The 17,012-nt window shown below is 32.4% G+C and overlaps 1 protein-coding gene, 3 non-coding genes and 2 pseudogenes across 5 annotated transcripts; all 6 read right to left on the bottom strand.

The window, feature by feature from the left end:
* Nucleotides 1–412: 412 nt before the first annotated feature.
* Nucleotides 413–496, bottom strand: LOC125589678. The gene has a single exon (XR_007325850.1). It is a non-coding gene; the product is annotated as a small nucleolar RNA SNORD24 (small nucleolar RNA).
* Nucleotides 497–530: 34 nt separating this feature from the next.
* LOC125589603 lies at nt 531–601 on the bottom strand (annotated as a pseudogene).
* Nucleotides 602–3,817: 3,216 nt separating this feature from the next.
* On the bottom strand, nt 3,818–3,901 carry LOC125589677. The gene has a single exon (XR_007325848.1). It is a non-coding gene; the product is annotated as a small nucleolar RNA SNORD24 (small nucleolar RNA).
* A 71-nt stretch (nt 3,902–3,972) lies between these two features.
* LOC125589602 lies at nt 3,973–4,050 on the bottom strand (annotated as a pseudogene).
* A 64-nt stretch (nt 4,051–4,114) lies between these two features.
* LOC106418334 (expansin-A14) lies at nt 4,115–9,616 on the bottom strand. Of its 2 annotated transcripts, none has more exons than XM_013859030.3 (4): nt 8,914–9,616; nt 8,629–8,795; nt 8,005–8,317; nt 4,115–7,702 (listed from the first exon to the last, which is right to left on the bottom strand). In XM_013859030.3, the coding sequence occupies exons 2-4, from the start codon at nt 8,765–8,767 to the stop codon at nt 7,393–7,395; spliced, it is 762 nt and encodes a 253-aa protein (XP_013714484.1). In that variant the 5' UTR covers nt 8,768–8,795; nt 8,914–9,616; the 3' UTR covers nt 4,115–7,392. The 2 variants fall into 2 exon arrangements, with proteins under 2 accessions (XP_013714484.1, XP_013714477.1); XM_013859023.3 differs by having other exon boundaries at nt 8,629–8,782; nt 8,914–9,614.
* On the bottom strand, nt 4,591–4,664 carry TRNAI-AAU. The gene has a single exon. It is a non-coding gene; the product is annotated as a tRNA-Ile (tRNA).
* Nucleotides 9,617–17,012: the final 7,396 nt, after the last annotated feature.

The raw sequence follows: 17,012 nt of genomic DNA on the forward strand, positions 1-17,012 counted from the left end.
CAATGTTGCAAAAACAGTTCTTTGGGCGGCAAAAGTGATTGTCGTACAGTCACGTAATAGCGATGTTCCACCATATATTTAATATTTTTTCGCAAGCGTTTCGTTTCCGTAAACAAACACGAAACCAAAATCATTTCCAAAACACCAGCCCATCCAAAAATTACTTAGATAAATGTCTGGACGGACTGAGGCTGTCGAAACAATTTTTGTTCGTTTCTTTACAGTTTTGATTTTATAATTTATTGACTTTAATTTCATTTTATTCTAGTTTACATGTGATAAACTAAACCTTGTAATTTTACCAAAAAAACTAAACCTTGTAAGTGTTTCAAAAAAAAAGAAAAAAAACAAACTAAACCTTGTAATTAATGCGAGGTCTGTAAAAGATGTAATATCGAAAAGAAAAAAACGAGGCCTCAGAGATCTTGGTGGTACAGAATCATCAAATGAATTTCTTCATCAAGAAGTAGCAAATATATTTATAACATCACTGGCCAAAATCCAAAAAAAAAAGAAAGATTGATGATGGAGTCAAAAGTAGCTGATAATGATCACATTTTTTATCATTGGGAATCCGAGTGATTTGTTCCATCATATAAACAATTAACAAGTTTTAAAAGATATTAATAATCGAAAAAAATAGAAAAGGACGAATTTTAAAAAACGATTGGGAGAGTGGTAGATGTATCTGCGTACTCAACGAAGATTCTTTATAAAAGAAAACAAAGAATCTTCGGAGGTTAAGATGCAGAGAAAGCTTACGAAGGTGTACGTAAGCATGCAGGATACAAAATAATCCATAATCTCTTTAGACTAACGATAGATTCCTTGATCCATTCACATGAGTAAAGTAATTGCAAACAAAAAAAAAAATTTGCAAATTAGACTCTTCTTTCCAAACCAAATTACGAAGAAGGTGAAGAAAACAAGAAATTTTTTTTTTAAAAAAAACCATAAAACACATGCGCCGAATAAGAAACAATTTCTATTTGATATGACAGAGCAGAGCAGAGAAGTTGAGTATATATATATGCAGTGATTAAGATATTATGAGATGCCTTGGAGCATGTCACGTTTCTTCATAAGTTTTTCTTCAGTTAATTTATAAAATAAAGGTAAAAGTATGTGAGAGAAGGAAAAGTAAGAGGGGGATAGAAAATCGAATGTTCGCAGAGGTTACTCAACTGAAAGGTGTTCATTTATAATTGGTCTTAGGCTGTTATATTTAAATGTTAATTAAAAATTTAAATTATATAAATATAATACAGCAAAGAAAGTTCCGTGAGAGATGATACCACTGCTGATGCTAACTAGTAGGACATACTGGTATAAGCCCATTATTAATTAAGCCCGTAAATCAGGAGATGGTTGGTAGGCTAGACGGATCCAACGGCGTTCTATAAAACAACTGCAACAAAAAATAATAATGGCCCATGCAGGTTTCGAAGACCTTGGCATGTTCGAAATGTAGAGTCGAAAACTGCATCGTATTGCCAAACTTCTTCCCCCGTGGCCAAATCTGTTTCAATCTCAAAGAATATGAAAGTAGTAGCATATTCCTGTGTCTCCATTTCTTCTTACCTATCCATTATTCTTCTACATCAAGATCTTCTCCATCGAACGATCCGTTTCTCCTCAACGCTAGCATACTCTGCTAATTAGACTAGATCTTCCCCAATATTACACCGATATGGTTCTCTCTGCTAATTAATTTTCCACAATAATACACCGATATAGTCTCCACATTGATGCTGTTTCTCGTTTGGTTTGTTTCGTTACCGTTGGATATGTATAAGGAACAGTTATGTTTCACTAGAGTTCGCAATTGTGCAGACGAAGCTGACGAGCAAATAGTGTAGAAGACATATGATATACATCATCTGCTGACTTTGGTACATAAGTTTGTCCGAATGGAAAGTTCAAATGTCGGAAAGCAGAACATTCTACTTCAGTTTTGTTTTCTTCCAGAGTGTATCTGTGGTATGCTACTCATTCTCCCTAAGAAAGTAACCCCAAAAAGAGTTACCAGTAAACTTTTTTTTTTCAGACCCGTAAACTTTATTTATATATAGTTTATGCTTATTTTGAGTAACAAGTAAAACAAATAAAATCAAATCAGGCATCTATTCCAGACGTGCTATTTATTTTGTACGAATAGATAGTTGCTGTCCAATCTTATTCAACCTCCTGGCACTCGCATTTTGTTAGTTGACGCATACAAAAATACGAACATAAAATTGTTCCAGAAACCTTCAACCAATCTCAACAAAAGAATAGAAAAAAAACAAGTAATTGAAGGTCTTGACATACTGGTGTTACAAGTACAATTTTTGTTCCATTTTTCTTCTCAAACTTATACTTAATGATTTGTAAGACATAAACATATTCACTTCATCTCCATATCTAAGTTTTCGTGTTGTACCCCTTTTTAAAAAAAAAAAACGTTTCACAAAGATAGATTTTTTGTAGTTTCAATTTTTTTTATTAGATTACTATTGGTTAAAAATTATTGAAATACAGAAAACAATATATTTAATATAGTGATTTTACTTCATCTCCATATCTAAGTTTTCTCTCTCTACAATCCTCTCTTGAATAAGACCCTAATTTTTCACGTTTGGGTGGCCGGCGGCGCTCCTCCTCCTCTTTAGTCGCTGGTCGCCCGCCTCTCTTTGTTTTGTTCCCTCTTCGCCTCTCCTCTCTCTCCTCTCCTCTGTTTCCTTTTCGGTGGCTCTGTGTCTTTGCGCTTCCGTACGGGTCAGATCTGGCGCGTCGGACTTGGATCTCCGGAGAAGCAGGGCGGAGGAGTGGATGTGCGGTTCCTCTGGGTGCGTTGAGTGGCGGGGGTTTGGATCTGGTGTCAGATCTGGACTTTGGTTGCGAGATCTCTCTCCTTCCTCTTGCCCTCTCTGCTTGCTCTTCTCGGTTGGGTGAGTGGATTAGCTTGGCTGAAGGCGTCATGGATCCCTTAGACGGTGGAGCTGCGGTGCTTCTTCCCCTTGTCTCGGTGGTCTCCAGCAACGTGCTTTTTGGGCCGGTCAATCTTCCTCTCAGAGGCTTCCTCGAGCTGCTTTCGTTTCCAAGTCAGAATGGTCTACGGCGGGTTCTCCGTCGCAGGGGCGTGTGCGAAGAGATGAGTTGCTGGTCTTGTCAACCGTGGCTCATCTCCTTGGTGGCGGCACGTGCTGAGATAGCAGGGTTTTGAGGCTGATCTAGGGCTGTCTCAGGTCCGCTTTGCCTTAAGGGTGGAGGTTGTTGTTTATGTCTTTCTGATGCAGGTTCGATAGCGTGTGGCGGCTTGTGGGTGCTCCTTCTCCAATAAAGCTCGACCTTCTCAATGCAGGTGTCCTTGGTCACGAGTCTAGCAGTTTGTCCATGAAGGTCGCGGATTAGATGGTCTTAGCGAGCTGTTTTTGACAACCCGATCATTAAGAGTTGGTCACCGCGGTTCGCCAATTTCTCCCGGGTCCAATCTCTCGGTTTAATTGCGGGTTTGATTTCTGCGGCAAGCGAGTGTTCTCTGATGTTTTCTTTTGTGTACTGCTGTTATGCTTGTAGATAGGCTCTGTAACATTAGGTTTGAGTCTCTGTTAGATTTTATTTTCTGTATTCTGCTTCTTGTCATCTATGTTTGTCTGTAAAAAATTGAAAACTGGTAATGAATTTAACATTTTTACCAAAAAAAAAAAAAAAAAAAAAACATATTCACCACAAACCGCTAAATCATCTCATAATCATAAATAACCATTGTAAATGTGATGTCTACTAATCTATAATGAGACAAATCATTGTTGGAGATCGGGACACGATAAAAAGAGGCCTCAGAGATCTTGGTGGTTAAAGAATCATCAAATGAATTTCTTCATCAAGAGTAGCAAATATTTTGATTGCATCACTGGCCAAATCCGAAAAAAAAACAAATTATAAAAGTTAAAAATTAAAAACAAATCAAAAAGAATTGATTGATGATGGATGAGTCAAAAGTAGCTGGTAAAATAATCACATTTTTTATTCATTGGGAATCCGAATGATTTTTTTCATCACCCTCACCATCACCAAATATTTAACGTTACTAATAATCAAAGAATAATAAAAAATCAACAGGGGAGATTGATAGATGTATCTGCGTATTCACCAAAGCTCCTTTGTAAGAGAAACAAAGAAGCTTCGGATAATAAGAGGCAGAGCAAGCTTACGGAGGTACGTAAGCTTACAGGATAGAGAAACGTATCCAACATCTATTTAGCCTAACGATAGATTCCTTGACCCATTCACATGAATCAAGTAATTGCAAATTAGGCTTTTTCCTTCTAAATTAGAATATAGAAAACAAAAAAAAAGACGATTTTTGAATAATAAATAAAAAAAAATCGAAAATAGATGCGCCGGAGAAGAAACAATTGGATTGAATATGTGACAGAGCAAAGAAGATGAGTATATATATACAGTGGTGAAGAGATAAAGACTTCATAAACCCTAGAAGCGACTTAATTGTTAGGTCTGGGCTTATTCTGTTTGAGCCCATGACTTATAGCTTTGTATCAGCATGATCCGACGACGTTTTAATAAGGAATGCAACAAAAAAAAAGGTGGCCCATGCAGGTTTCGAACCTGTGACCTTCGCGTTATTAGCACGACGCTCTAACCAACTGAGCTAATGGGCCAATTTATTTGGAAATAATTATACAGATTCGTAAAATACGAGTGTCTAGTGAAACTGCACCAAAACCTATCCAGGTACGTCAGCTTGTCCGAATGGAAAATTCTATTGTCGCAGGCCAATCTCCTTTTAGTTTTGTTTTCTTCTAGAGTCAATGATGGTATCTGTGGTATGTAGCTATGTTCTTTCCAACGCTACACGGAAGAAGAAAACGTTGAAGGATTCCAATGGTTTGCTCAGATTGCTGTGATGGGAGTGATGAGTATATATGATGGTAATGTGACATGCTGGGAAAGCTGCTCGTGACAATCTAAAGCAGAAAAAAAATCGAAAATATAATCAAGGGCTTGTGATAAGGCAAAAGTGGGCTTGGTGAAAGATAAAAGCAGAACTGAAGAAGCTGGGAAATTTTTGAAAGGATTTGGTCCAACAGCTGAAAGGTTTGCTCTTAATCTCTCTTTTAATGATGCTAATGGCATGAGAGTTATAGATTTTATTTTTCATCTCAGAGAAACTTATATGGACATATGCTAGAGTGTATTTGGATTTTTATTGGAAGGTGAAAGCAGAACCCTGTATATAAGTCTAGTTAGATGCCTGATAATGCTGTTCTGATGCTGCATGGCAGGCGACGACAAACAGGGCAGGTTGTGGTTGGATTTTCACAGATCATCAGGATGAACGGTTACTACAGGGGACGGCAACATTTGATCACACAGTGTCCCCTCTAATGGCAGAAGCCTTAGCTGTAAGATCAGCGCTCCTCCATGCCCTCGAAGCGGGGTACTCAAGAATCTGCTTAAAATCAGATTGTCAAGCCCTCGTGGCTATTATCACCTCGACGTATCATCCGACAGAGCTCTACGGAATCACTCGGGACATCGAGCATCTATCACTCTCCTTTGACTGCATTGTATTTACTTTTATTCCTAGGAACCTTAATGTTATGGCTGATTCACTTGCTAAATCAGTCTTGTACTTGGCCACAGCCAACTAACTCTCTGCTGCTGGACCGTTTTCCTTCGCATTTATAATATTGGTGTCCAAAAAAAAAGATGCCTGATAATGCCTTGGCTATCTTGAATTCCTTCACGTGACTATAATGTCAATACTTTCAGCGCCGTTTAAACATCCAAAGAAACTTCCAACGTTTTGACATAACCATTGTTGCTACAACATCCTTAGCCTAGGGCGTAATGACAATATTTTAAGAGAAGCTCATCGTGCAACTGACTTATAATGTCCATAATTCAGAACTAACCCTTCTAGCTTCCGCGGAAATCCAAATTCAGAGGGTACAAAAGGCTGACAAAAAACATGAAGAACAAGGGATGTGAGATTCAGAATCTCAGGAACCAAACAAATTGTCATAAGCAACGATGTAGGGTCAAAGCAAAACCCTAGCCAGGTACAGAACAAACAACAGAGAGAAAGAGAAGCACATGAAATCTAAACTCACCGAGGTCAAAGTAATACAGGCGAGATTATTTATGAACTTTTTTTAATAATTACTGTTTCTATATCATATGAGGCAACGCGAATCGTGAAAAACAAGAGAATAAGCAAATAGCTAGATAGAGAATCTGTCCGAAGGTTTATTTTAACACCAAAGAAAATATCTAAAAAGTGTTACTATTATCTTTGATTTTCTGATTATATACTTTTGGAATTTAATTATTATTATTTAGTGTGTGACATACTAAATATGATCATATGTAACGTTTTTGTGATATCCGTAACAACTCACAAGCCATTTTTTGATAAAGCGGATGGAGTTTTGAATCCCTAAAGGTCCCATTCTTTCATCCAGAAACAGAGCACAAGCTAACCGAGCCAAACGGTTTGGTTTCACTCTTGTCTTCACTTGACTCTTCATTATTCAACCCACTGTAGAATGAGTAAGCAGGCATGAAATAAATGTAGAAAAACTATGTGAAAGAAAAAGATTATTAACAGATACTGGAAGATGGAAAAATGATAATTGGAGGCTCTAGTCTGTAGTTTGGTAGTGTCTACAAAAGATGAAGACTTGACAATAACATTGGCTTGAGTAGTTGATAAAAACGACCTGGTTGTAGTAGTTTAGTCAGTACATCATCATCTTGATTACCATACTTGTCCATTTCATTTTCTTTTAGCAGACGAATATCTTTTCCTATATTGGTCTGTTACAACATAACATTTTCTAGGCGTAACATTTCATATTAGATCATATGACATTTATATATCATGAGTTAACAGCGAATCAAAGAAATAAAGGATAAGACTATAAAACTAGCGTAATAATTTGTGATAATGATGTTGGTCTCTCATGATTAAAGAAGAACAAGAAAAACTAAGCATATAAAACTATAAAATTACTTTTAGTTCAATAGACAATGCCTTACAGAAACATACCATCGAACATCTTAAAGCCAAATAAAATACAAAAAAAAAACATATATTAAAAAAAAAAGGAAATCTCAAATGCTCAGGCGGCGGGTGAAAACACAAAGCTCCCTTTCTCCCTTTCTGTTCACCTCAGCCTCACCGGCAAATTACAAAAGCTGCCGGTGAAAAAACTTGTTTTTCCGCCATTTAATTATTTATTTTAGTTTCTCTTTTGGGTTAATTAGATAAATTCCGAAACATTTTTTAAAAAAAACTATGCAAACTCTAAAAAATTCCAAAATCAGTAATAAGTAAAAACGTTTTTTTCTTCATCATAAAGTGTTCAGTCCACGTCATCACCTCTAACCTCGGAACTGTTTTCCGGTATAAGTCTGTCCGAAGCTCCAGTTACGAGGAGTAGCGTTGTTAGAGACGACTGTACGGCCATCACTAGTTGTTACTTTGAAGGAAAGAGCTTGACCGTCAAGATTTGCGTTGCTTTGCCAGTTCTGTCCCCAGTTTCTCGACATGCTTTGCCAACCTGTCCTTGTCCCTTTAACGGAGACGGAAACTACGTCCCCGGCACCGGCGACGTTAGTTATGAGTACGAGGTTGAAGTATGAGTGGCCGTTGATCGTGAATCTCATTCCTCCTCTTCTCCGGCAAGCCACTCTGTTTCATACGAAGATAAATATTACACACTAATTAGAAAGCTTTTTTATGATTATGCTCACAGATTAAATTTCTTATCATTACTTATAAAAAATATCATTAAATATTTAGTTATAATTCAACTAATAATAATAAAATAGACGGTATAATATATAGTATAGGTATAACATAAAAATTTTTAAAAAATAACGTTAAAACTTTAAAAAAACTTTACCCAATTTGAAATAAATAAAAAATTCTTCTAAAACATCAAATATTAAAAACTTAGTATGTGATTTCACCGAGGTAAACCGGAAACGCACCTTCGGTATTGGACGGGGACGACACCAGCTTTGTATTGAGCTATGCGGAGAAAGATGGGCTGAGCTAAGTCAAAGTGATGTTGGGGAGGGTTACACCAACCTCCGGCGTCGTTGGCTTGAGCAAAGTTAGGTGGACAAAAGTTTGTTCCGGTGACGGTGATTGTTCCCCGGCGACACCATTTTGGGTCGTTTACACATTTGATCTGGAAACAAGCGCCGCAGCTTTGGCCGCCGTTGAATAGAGCCGTGCTTAGCGCCGCTGTGTTCGTGTTGTATCCTTGACTGTATAGGTTACCGTACCCACACGCACCGCCTGATCCCCCCCGAAAAATATATCATCAATACAAAATGATTCTTAAGAGTTGAGACGTTTAGAAATTCGTAATACATGTAAATAAAAAAATTATCAGAAGATTACAAAGATTTTTGTCATATAAAAGTAGGTAGTCTACTTAGTTTCCACACGTTCAAATTATTTAGAAAACAAAAAATATTTTAACTACTCAAAAATATTATACTAAGTAAATTTTTGTTTTTAAATCCTTAAAGGGTTTAAAGTTCGTTACAAAAAGGTTTGATGTTCCAACTTTGAAGTAAGTTGGAGAAAAGAGTAAGTAAAATTACCCATGGTGCCAGAAGCATCAGCACCTCCATAGAATGTGGCTCGAGCATTGACCCAACCGCTACTATAACCATCCACACTCTTGCACATCACCATCATCATCAAACTCATCAATGACATCATTTTCCAGAAAAACTCCATAGCTTCGCCTTTTTTCTGCACAAGAAAACTTAATGATAATTGATAAGTTAAATAGAAGCAAAAATATATCCCGATGTGTATTGAGTGAGTGTGGGTGCGCATGTAAGAAAATTGAGGAGAAGAAGATGTGGAAGATTGGAGCTTACAATGGCTTAGAAAAAAAGAGGGAACCACAAAAAACTGCAGTGAGGTTGCAAGAGAGGAAATGGTTTTTAATGTGGTAGGTTGAGTCCTGAGAGGAGATGGGATGGTTATATATAGAAATTTCTTCGACCCTATAAGTAACTATATTAATATTTGTTACTTTTGATGTTGTTCTTGTATAACACTTGCCATTGATTTTTGTCAGCTAACTATATTTTTAGCAAGTCAGCTAACTATTTAGACCGCATATTGTATTTTTATGGATACAATAATAAACTCCAATTTTACATGGAGGAGTATATATGATTGTGATCCAATTTGACTAAAATAAAGCACTTTGGCAGCACAAGTAGAACTAAAATATAGAGTGATTAAGTTTCCAGTAATTACTTTAAATATCATTTTTTATATAGGGTTGACTGTACACCGTTTCCAAATAATATTCTAGTCCTCTCTACTGGCTATAGTATATTTAATTAAAATAAGTATCAAATTCTCTACTTTTCATTTAAAACACAACTAATCCCTCCATTTTACAAAGATATACTTTTTAGTAAAATCACTATATTAAATATATTGTTTTCTGTATTTCAATAATTTTTAACCAATAGTAATCTAATAAAAAAATTGAAACTACAAAAAATCTATCTTTGTGAAACATTAAAAAAAACAGAAAGAGTATTAATATTGAAACAATATTTCAAAATACTAAAGCGATATTTATATAGTTCCGCATGTGGGATAATTTACTACAATTACCATTTTATGAAACTTTAGTGCTTTGAATGTTATGTTTAACAATTGAAAAGTTGGACAAGTCTTCATATCAAATACTTCAGTGAAAATTCTAAATTAATTAAAACACACATATTTCAATGGAAATTTATTTACTCTCTATATTTTAAAAGATTGATATTTTTAGGTTTTAGTCTATATGTTTCATTTTAATTGTCGTTTTAACTTTGAACACACAAATTAAAAAATAATTAATTTTATATATTTACTAAATAAAAATATCATTAACAATACACTTAACCACATTTCAACCAATAGAAAAAAAAATTAAAATAAAAAGTTAAAAAATTTTGTATTGAAAATTATAAAACGATACTTATTTTAGAATTAAAAATTTATTCTATAATGACAACGAAACTGAAACGGAGGAAATATTACATATTAAAAATATATTGATGTATTTATTGTATTTTAAATTAAATTAAAATAATATTTATGTATAAATAAATAAATTTATATAATTTATATTTTACATATGTATTTATGTATATGTGTTAAATTAAATGTATTATTTGAATTTTAAAACATAAATTTTAATTTTAAATAGCAAAAATTCTAAAACATTAAAATTAAATAACTATAAACGGAAGGAGTAAATAATTGCTTGCAATTTGGTTTGGTGAAATCTGAATAATTTTAACTCTGGTTTTCTTCAAAGCTCGATTTTTGCAATGAGTTAAGCAGCATCGAAATTCGAAAGTACCAACTTTCTCGTTACCTAAACAAAAAAACAAAACAAAAACTTTCCGTTACTTTATAAATAGAGACCTATATATTATTGGGGTTAAGTTGACCATTCGACCTTCTATATTTCTAATTCCAAAGTCCACAGAGATTGATACAACGAAAAATACAAAATATATATATATATTATATTTGATCAGATACTTTAGGGAAATCAAGCATTCAAGCCTTTTACTTTGGATTTTACAACAGTTGCGTTTACTTTATAAATTCTGAAATGTGTTTTTAACGAAGATCGATATGTTTTCTAGAGCAACCTAGTGATGAATTTGATGACCATTTCATCTAGAGTATAATTTTTTTATCCAAGCATTTTATTAATCCTAACAATGTATTTGAATGTACGAATGTATTACATTTTTATTAAAATTATATCCAATAAATTTTTACCAAAAAAAAGTTATATCCAATAAATTGACATAAGGTTCGTGATATTTTACGCAAACTTATGCCATGCCGACATAAAAATATATGACAATTACTAATTGCATCCATAGTTTAGTGATGCGCAATATTGCGGACTGAAATTATGTCTATTTTTTGTGACATTGCTATGAAATATCGACTTATCCAATTAAAGAAAAAATATCGAGTTATCTCTCAGAAGAAATTTCTTTGAGACTAAAACTTATATTAAACAATGTCTTAGTAAATATGTTTCTGTAGAGATAAAATGCAGTATGATTTTCGATGGTCAGAGATGGTTACCATTCATAAAAGGCAAAAACAAATTATTGGTGCTAAATCTTAACTATAAGTTTTCCTGTCTTCTACATTTTCGTAATTTATAATGTTCAGTTGGCAGAGAGTAATAAAACACTCAAATTAATCTCCAGATTATAAAGAGAACTAGAAATCTCCAAATTATGCTAAATCTTAACTATAATTTACTTTTAAATATATAATTTTAGCCTTCTAAATTTACATGCCCCTGGACCCTATCAGACCATGATTAAATCTTAGTCGTGCTGTGATAACAAGTTAACAACACCAATGGCATATTACGACTGAAAATTTTCTTCTTTTTTTTCACAAAGAAGCGATATAGTGTTCTTTTTGTTTTTTGAAAAACCGATATAATGTTTCTTTTTTTGGGTATTCCAAACTCACGGAAAAGTCCAGACTAATCTCTAAAAAGATAGAGTAACTTATGATTAGACTCTTTTTTTTTTTTGATCAAAAATATGATTAGACTCTTACTCCGGATATTTAAATGGACTATAAAACCATAAGTTAATGTGTAATGGAATGCTTTTGAATTTGGGTTGCTTAACATCCTATATAGTCCGTCTATCATTAGACCACCATTTTGTGATTGACGTAGTGTACTTTTTTTTTTTGAAAAAACGATATAGTATACTCTTACTAATTGGTTTTTGGTCATCAATTAAAACCCAATCGAAGAATGCTCAAATTATGATAACGATCATGTTAGAACATCATTACATTGCATATATATATTTGGCCGACACACTATATATTGCGAAATGCATCTTCGTTATCACATTTGCATCTAAATATCAACATTGTTAGGCCAGTTTTTTTTTTTTTTTTTAACACAATATCAAAATTGTTTGATATAATCAACGACATATATATAATATAGTCGATTAAATTGCATATTGCAAAAGTTGACTAAGCCCTAAAAGAAGGTAATGTCTTTCTTTAAAAACAAGGTTCGAGACTTTGACTGGTTGTTTCTATTTTCGTTTAAAGTTATTAACTGAAAACCGCAGGAACAGAACATATGCTTTTTGACATCACATTCAACTACCTTTTCTAAAGTAAACAGAAAAAGAAAAGAAGAACAAAGCATTCGCACATTCCTTTACAGGTAGTAAAATACAAAGAAATTAATACAGGATCAACAAATAAAGCAAAAAGTTCAAAGAACACCTACTAAGACTATTTTTTAAGTCTTTTACAAACATACTATGGTGCTCCAGAATGTAAATAGAGTAATCCATTCACCTATTTTTACCATTCCAAATTGTTTTTTTTACGGCACCATATTCGAAATAGTTACAATAGTACTACATATTTGGCAGTTTTGTACTTATTTGTTATCATAAAATGGAATCAATGCCTGACTTTCGGCGACTGTTCCGTGCAACAAGAAATTATATTTTTCAGTACAAAAATTAATTAAAAAGCAAATATACACATGGAAAAATTGACCACCTCAATTTCAGGATCTGCAATGACATTCATGTGACACAAATCGTCTAACTTAAGATTTGCACTGATCATTTATTATTAAACCATCACTAACAATTAAATTAGTTCCTACGTTATAATAAATGAAACTACACAAAATAAGTAGTGGAATTTTAGAAGAAGCAAACTTGTTAAAACAACCAATATAACTAGTTAGTAAACGCACTGCAGTACTAATATGTTTTTTGTTTTTGGTAAATCATATATTATCAAAATGTTGATTTAACTATAGACTATGCGTGTTCTTAGTATGAGCCATTATGATATATAAGTTATAATATTAATATAACATGAAGCAAGTGTATAGATTGAAACTTGACAAAAGAGGATTGCAAAATGGAATGAGTCGTTTTTATCAATTAGTACATTTCTAACCAAAAACATTTTCAATTTCCAAGTGACAGTTGAACTTCGAGATTACTATATGATTTGTGATATAACAAACTAAGTCCCACATTGAAGAATTAGACAAAGTGAGTCTAATATATAAAGAGATGTACAACTCTAATAGTACAAGGCCTTTTGGGATGGAAACCAAAAGTAAATCCATGCGGGCTTGCATAAGGTCCAAAGTGGACAATATCGTACTAATCGGATAATAAAGAGTTGGACATGGAATTTTACAATCCCAACAATTGGTATCAGAGCGGTTGACGAGAAATCTGAAAGAAGACCAAAAATACCCTTCGAGTAGGAACGGAACCCATCGAGTTAGGATTGGGAGGTGTGTGCGGCAGAGATCAAGTCAAAAGATCCTGAAAGTCAGTTGTGGGACACGAGATGAATGTGATCCTTAGTTTGAGGGGGAGAATGTGATATAACAAACTAAGTCTTACATTGAAGAATTAGACAAAGAGAGTCTAATATATAAAGAGATGTCTAACTCTAATAGTACGAGGCCTTTTGGGATGGAAACCAAAAGTAAATCCATGCGGATTTGCATAAGGTCCAAAGTGGACAATATCGTACTAATCAGATAATAAAGAGTTGTACATGGGATTTTACAATCCCAACATGATTTAGACCCGTTATAGTCGATAAAAAACACATTAATCTTGTAAATGAGTTACATGCGCTTTTTTAGATCCTTTAGGATAGTGTATATAGTTAACTTTTTTTTTATCAAAGTGTATAGTTAACTAATAATGAAATATTTTCTGTTGCAAAAATATCACAAATATTTCATGTTATTTGTCAATATATACAAAACATAGCGTTGCAGACAATAAAGTAATTATATATAAAGTGAAGCAAGTTATTAATCATACGACAGTTCTTCCCTTTACAGCATAAATCATCAAAAGCTCAGTACTTTACAGCTTCAATATCACAACTTGACGACAAAACTAAGCTCAATTCATGATAATTTTATCCTTCAACAACCAAAAGATCAATGGAAATAAAAAGATCGCTTTCTTATTGGTTGTAATGATATAATCTCTATATGGTTCGTTTGGTTCTCTATTATTGTGTCTTGATAAAGGGAAGCTACAAAAAAAGTTGCTTTTAGTCCCACACGCATAAAACATTTGTTAGTCATCATGAGATAGTTCAGAAAAGTTCAATTACAAGATATAAGATAGCTAGCGACTAGGTCATACATTTTTATGTTTACATCGGCTTGAAAATATACAAATGTATTATTTTGAGAATTTTCAGGTATGTAAATGAGTAAATCGATAGTCTTCAGGCAGGGGCACTATTTGCCGATAATAATAATGAGCAGTGCGGTGAATGTTCGTAAGAAGTTAGTGCTGCACATATTATCACCAAGTAGATGAACTCGTGGATGGGTCGCTAATAGCAATAGTCTAACATGTATCACATATTTATCTTATATATAATCGCATACCATTGGTATTATACTGATGTTTTTACATGTTTTAAATTATGTACAATAACCAAAACAATGTTGATTATTAATATAAATAATTATTCAATAATAGTAGAATAAACAGAGGTAATCGTTCATAGTATCTTAGAGAATCAACTCGTTTGGTACGATCTGATTTTTTTGTTGGATTTAAAATGTAATTTGGTGATCATTTTCTTGAATGAATTGAAGATTTAATAATACTATCTGTTTTTGCATGATTTCTTGCCGGGAAAGTAGCATGAAGTTACAAAACCAAACCTTTTAATGAATCAAATATAACCACGTGGCCACTCATTGTTTACCGCGCTCCGCATCTCTCTCCCCGTCTCTTCCTGAGCAATTTTTTTCTCCGACAAAAATAAAATAAATGTAAATATAGTTTTAATTTTTTTTTTGGTTTTGAGTATTCCAATGCCTGTAGCTAAAATTAACTAGAGTTTAATTTTGGGGTTTGGACATTAAATGTGCCCAAGTTTGGACAAACCCACCCCACCCACGTATTACCGTAAATGACGCGTATATTTCGGATCCTTAACTTTATTCCACTCTACTGTATAAAATTACTCATTTCTCTTTATTTTTACTCTTTTTCGACTTCTCTTTATTTTTACTCATGTAAACTTTTATAACAAAATGTGGAATCACCGTAGCTTAGTGGTCAAGGTTTAAAGGCTTCTACATCCAGGTTTAGGATTCAAACTTCAGACAACGCAATTTATACAGGAAGAAGTCTAGGTTTCAATTCTCAGAGAAGGCAAATTATGCAGAAAATTAGAGAAAATGCTTACAAGAGATCTTCAGCATGGCGCAAGGAATACCGTACAGAATGGATCTCATAGGGCTACTCAGGGTGATGCAGTCAGGCGTAAATCCGCATAAGGCAGGTAGAATTGTCGGCTGTAATATCGTCTATGTAATATTTTTCATAATTTGTAATAGCATAATTAACCAGACAAAAAAAAAAAACTTTATAACAAAGTTGTGAACAAAAAAAAACTTTATAACAAAGTACATAAACATCTTAATTTTATTGGATTAACGACTACAGAAGATAAATTCTGTCGAAGTTAGGTCCAATATCTCATTAACCTTGAAATCTCACCAGTTTTATCTGTAAAGAAAATTTTAATGAGACCAAATTTTGGGCCCTTAAGGCCTCTTATGTATTGTATTTCTGCAGGCCTGCCTTTGGACTAAATATTCTACTATATATTAATTGAGAAGTTATTTAAATAATTTTTGCTTAGGTGTTATTTATAGGTGAAATTTAGAATTGATTTTCTTAATTTGATTGGTTGTTAGTATTCGAATTTTCATATATTTATTTAAAATTTTAAAAAGAAAACTAATCCTAGAACTACTTAATCTAATATATATTATCATACAAACAAATAAACTTTTTAAAGTAAGAATAATTAACAGAACTCGTTTATAGAAACAATTAACTATCATAGATTACATTATAGAACTTTAAAATATACATATAAATACATATGGTATGGTAAAAATAATTATACAAACGATTTTAACATATTTCTATTAATAGTGGATATAATAAATTATAGATTACAAAAAACTAATTAACTTAAACCTAATAATATTTTTTATACTCAATATATATATATATATATATATATATATATATATATATATTTTAAACGTGTCCAATGATTGCAAAACAGTAAAATATACAATTTTAAAAGCATTCAGTCATTTTTCAGTGACAACTGTTGATTGTATAGTTGCGTTATTAATTTCAGAAATGATTAAAATATTTGTATATTTAAAAACAGAAAAGATATATGGTAAGTATTTTAAAATAATATTAATAAATGAAAATATTTATTATAATATAAAACTGAAATACTGGAACATTATACTAATACGAGACTAATGTTAATATACTCTATTAATATAATTCTTTTAGCTTTGATTATAATAAAATTATATGGTAAATTTTTGAAAAGAATATTAATCAATGATTTTTTTATTATAATATAAAATTGAAAATAAGAAACAATATATTAATACATGACTAGAGTTAAGACTTTATTGATATTTTTTTTATTATAATAAAATTTACATGCTTATTTTATAAAAAAAAAAAAGAAAGGATACATATATAAAATATCAGTAAAGAATAATAAAACTCATTTGTTGTATTCTTAATTGTATTTTTTGTTATTTTATACTTTTATGTACTTAATGTTTCATATGTTTGCTGTAATACATGTGTTTTACGTAATACTATAACTGTTAATTAATTATTTCTAACTATTTTACTTCTAAATAAAAATAAATGGTAGAAAAAATAATGCAAAAATAGAATGTGTTATAAAATAACTTCTTGTTCATTAATCTTTGTTTTTTTATTAATCAAAACTTATGTCATAAAAAAACTTTTGGAAACATAATAAAATTTATAGAATTAACACTATATCTCAATAATCTTCTAAGATTATACAATAT

Source organism: Brassica napus, chromosome A2, assembly GCF_020379485.1.
Source record: "Brassica napus cultivar Da-Ae chromosome A2, Da-Ae, whole genome shotgun sequence".
In the NCBI taxonomy this organism is placed as follows: Eukaryota; Viridiplantae; Streptophyta; class Magnoliopsida; order Brassicales; family Brassicaceae; genus Brassica; species Brassica napus.

Bases quoted from the DNA above. Each gene is read 5' to 3' on its own strand.
- LOC106418334 (XM_013859030.3), bottom strand. From the start codon at position 8,767: ATGGAGTTTTTCTGGAAAATGATGTCATTGATGAGTTTGATGATGATG. The intron at 8,318-8,628 runs GTAATTTTACTT...GGGGGGGATCAG, and splicing joins TGATGCTTCTGGCACCATGG to GCGGTGCGTGTGGGTACGGT. The intron at 7,703-8,004 runs GTGCGTTTCCGG...CGTATGAAACAG, and splicing joins GTCCCCGTCCAATACCGAAG to AGTGGCTTGCCGGAGAAGAG.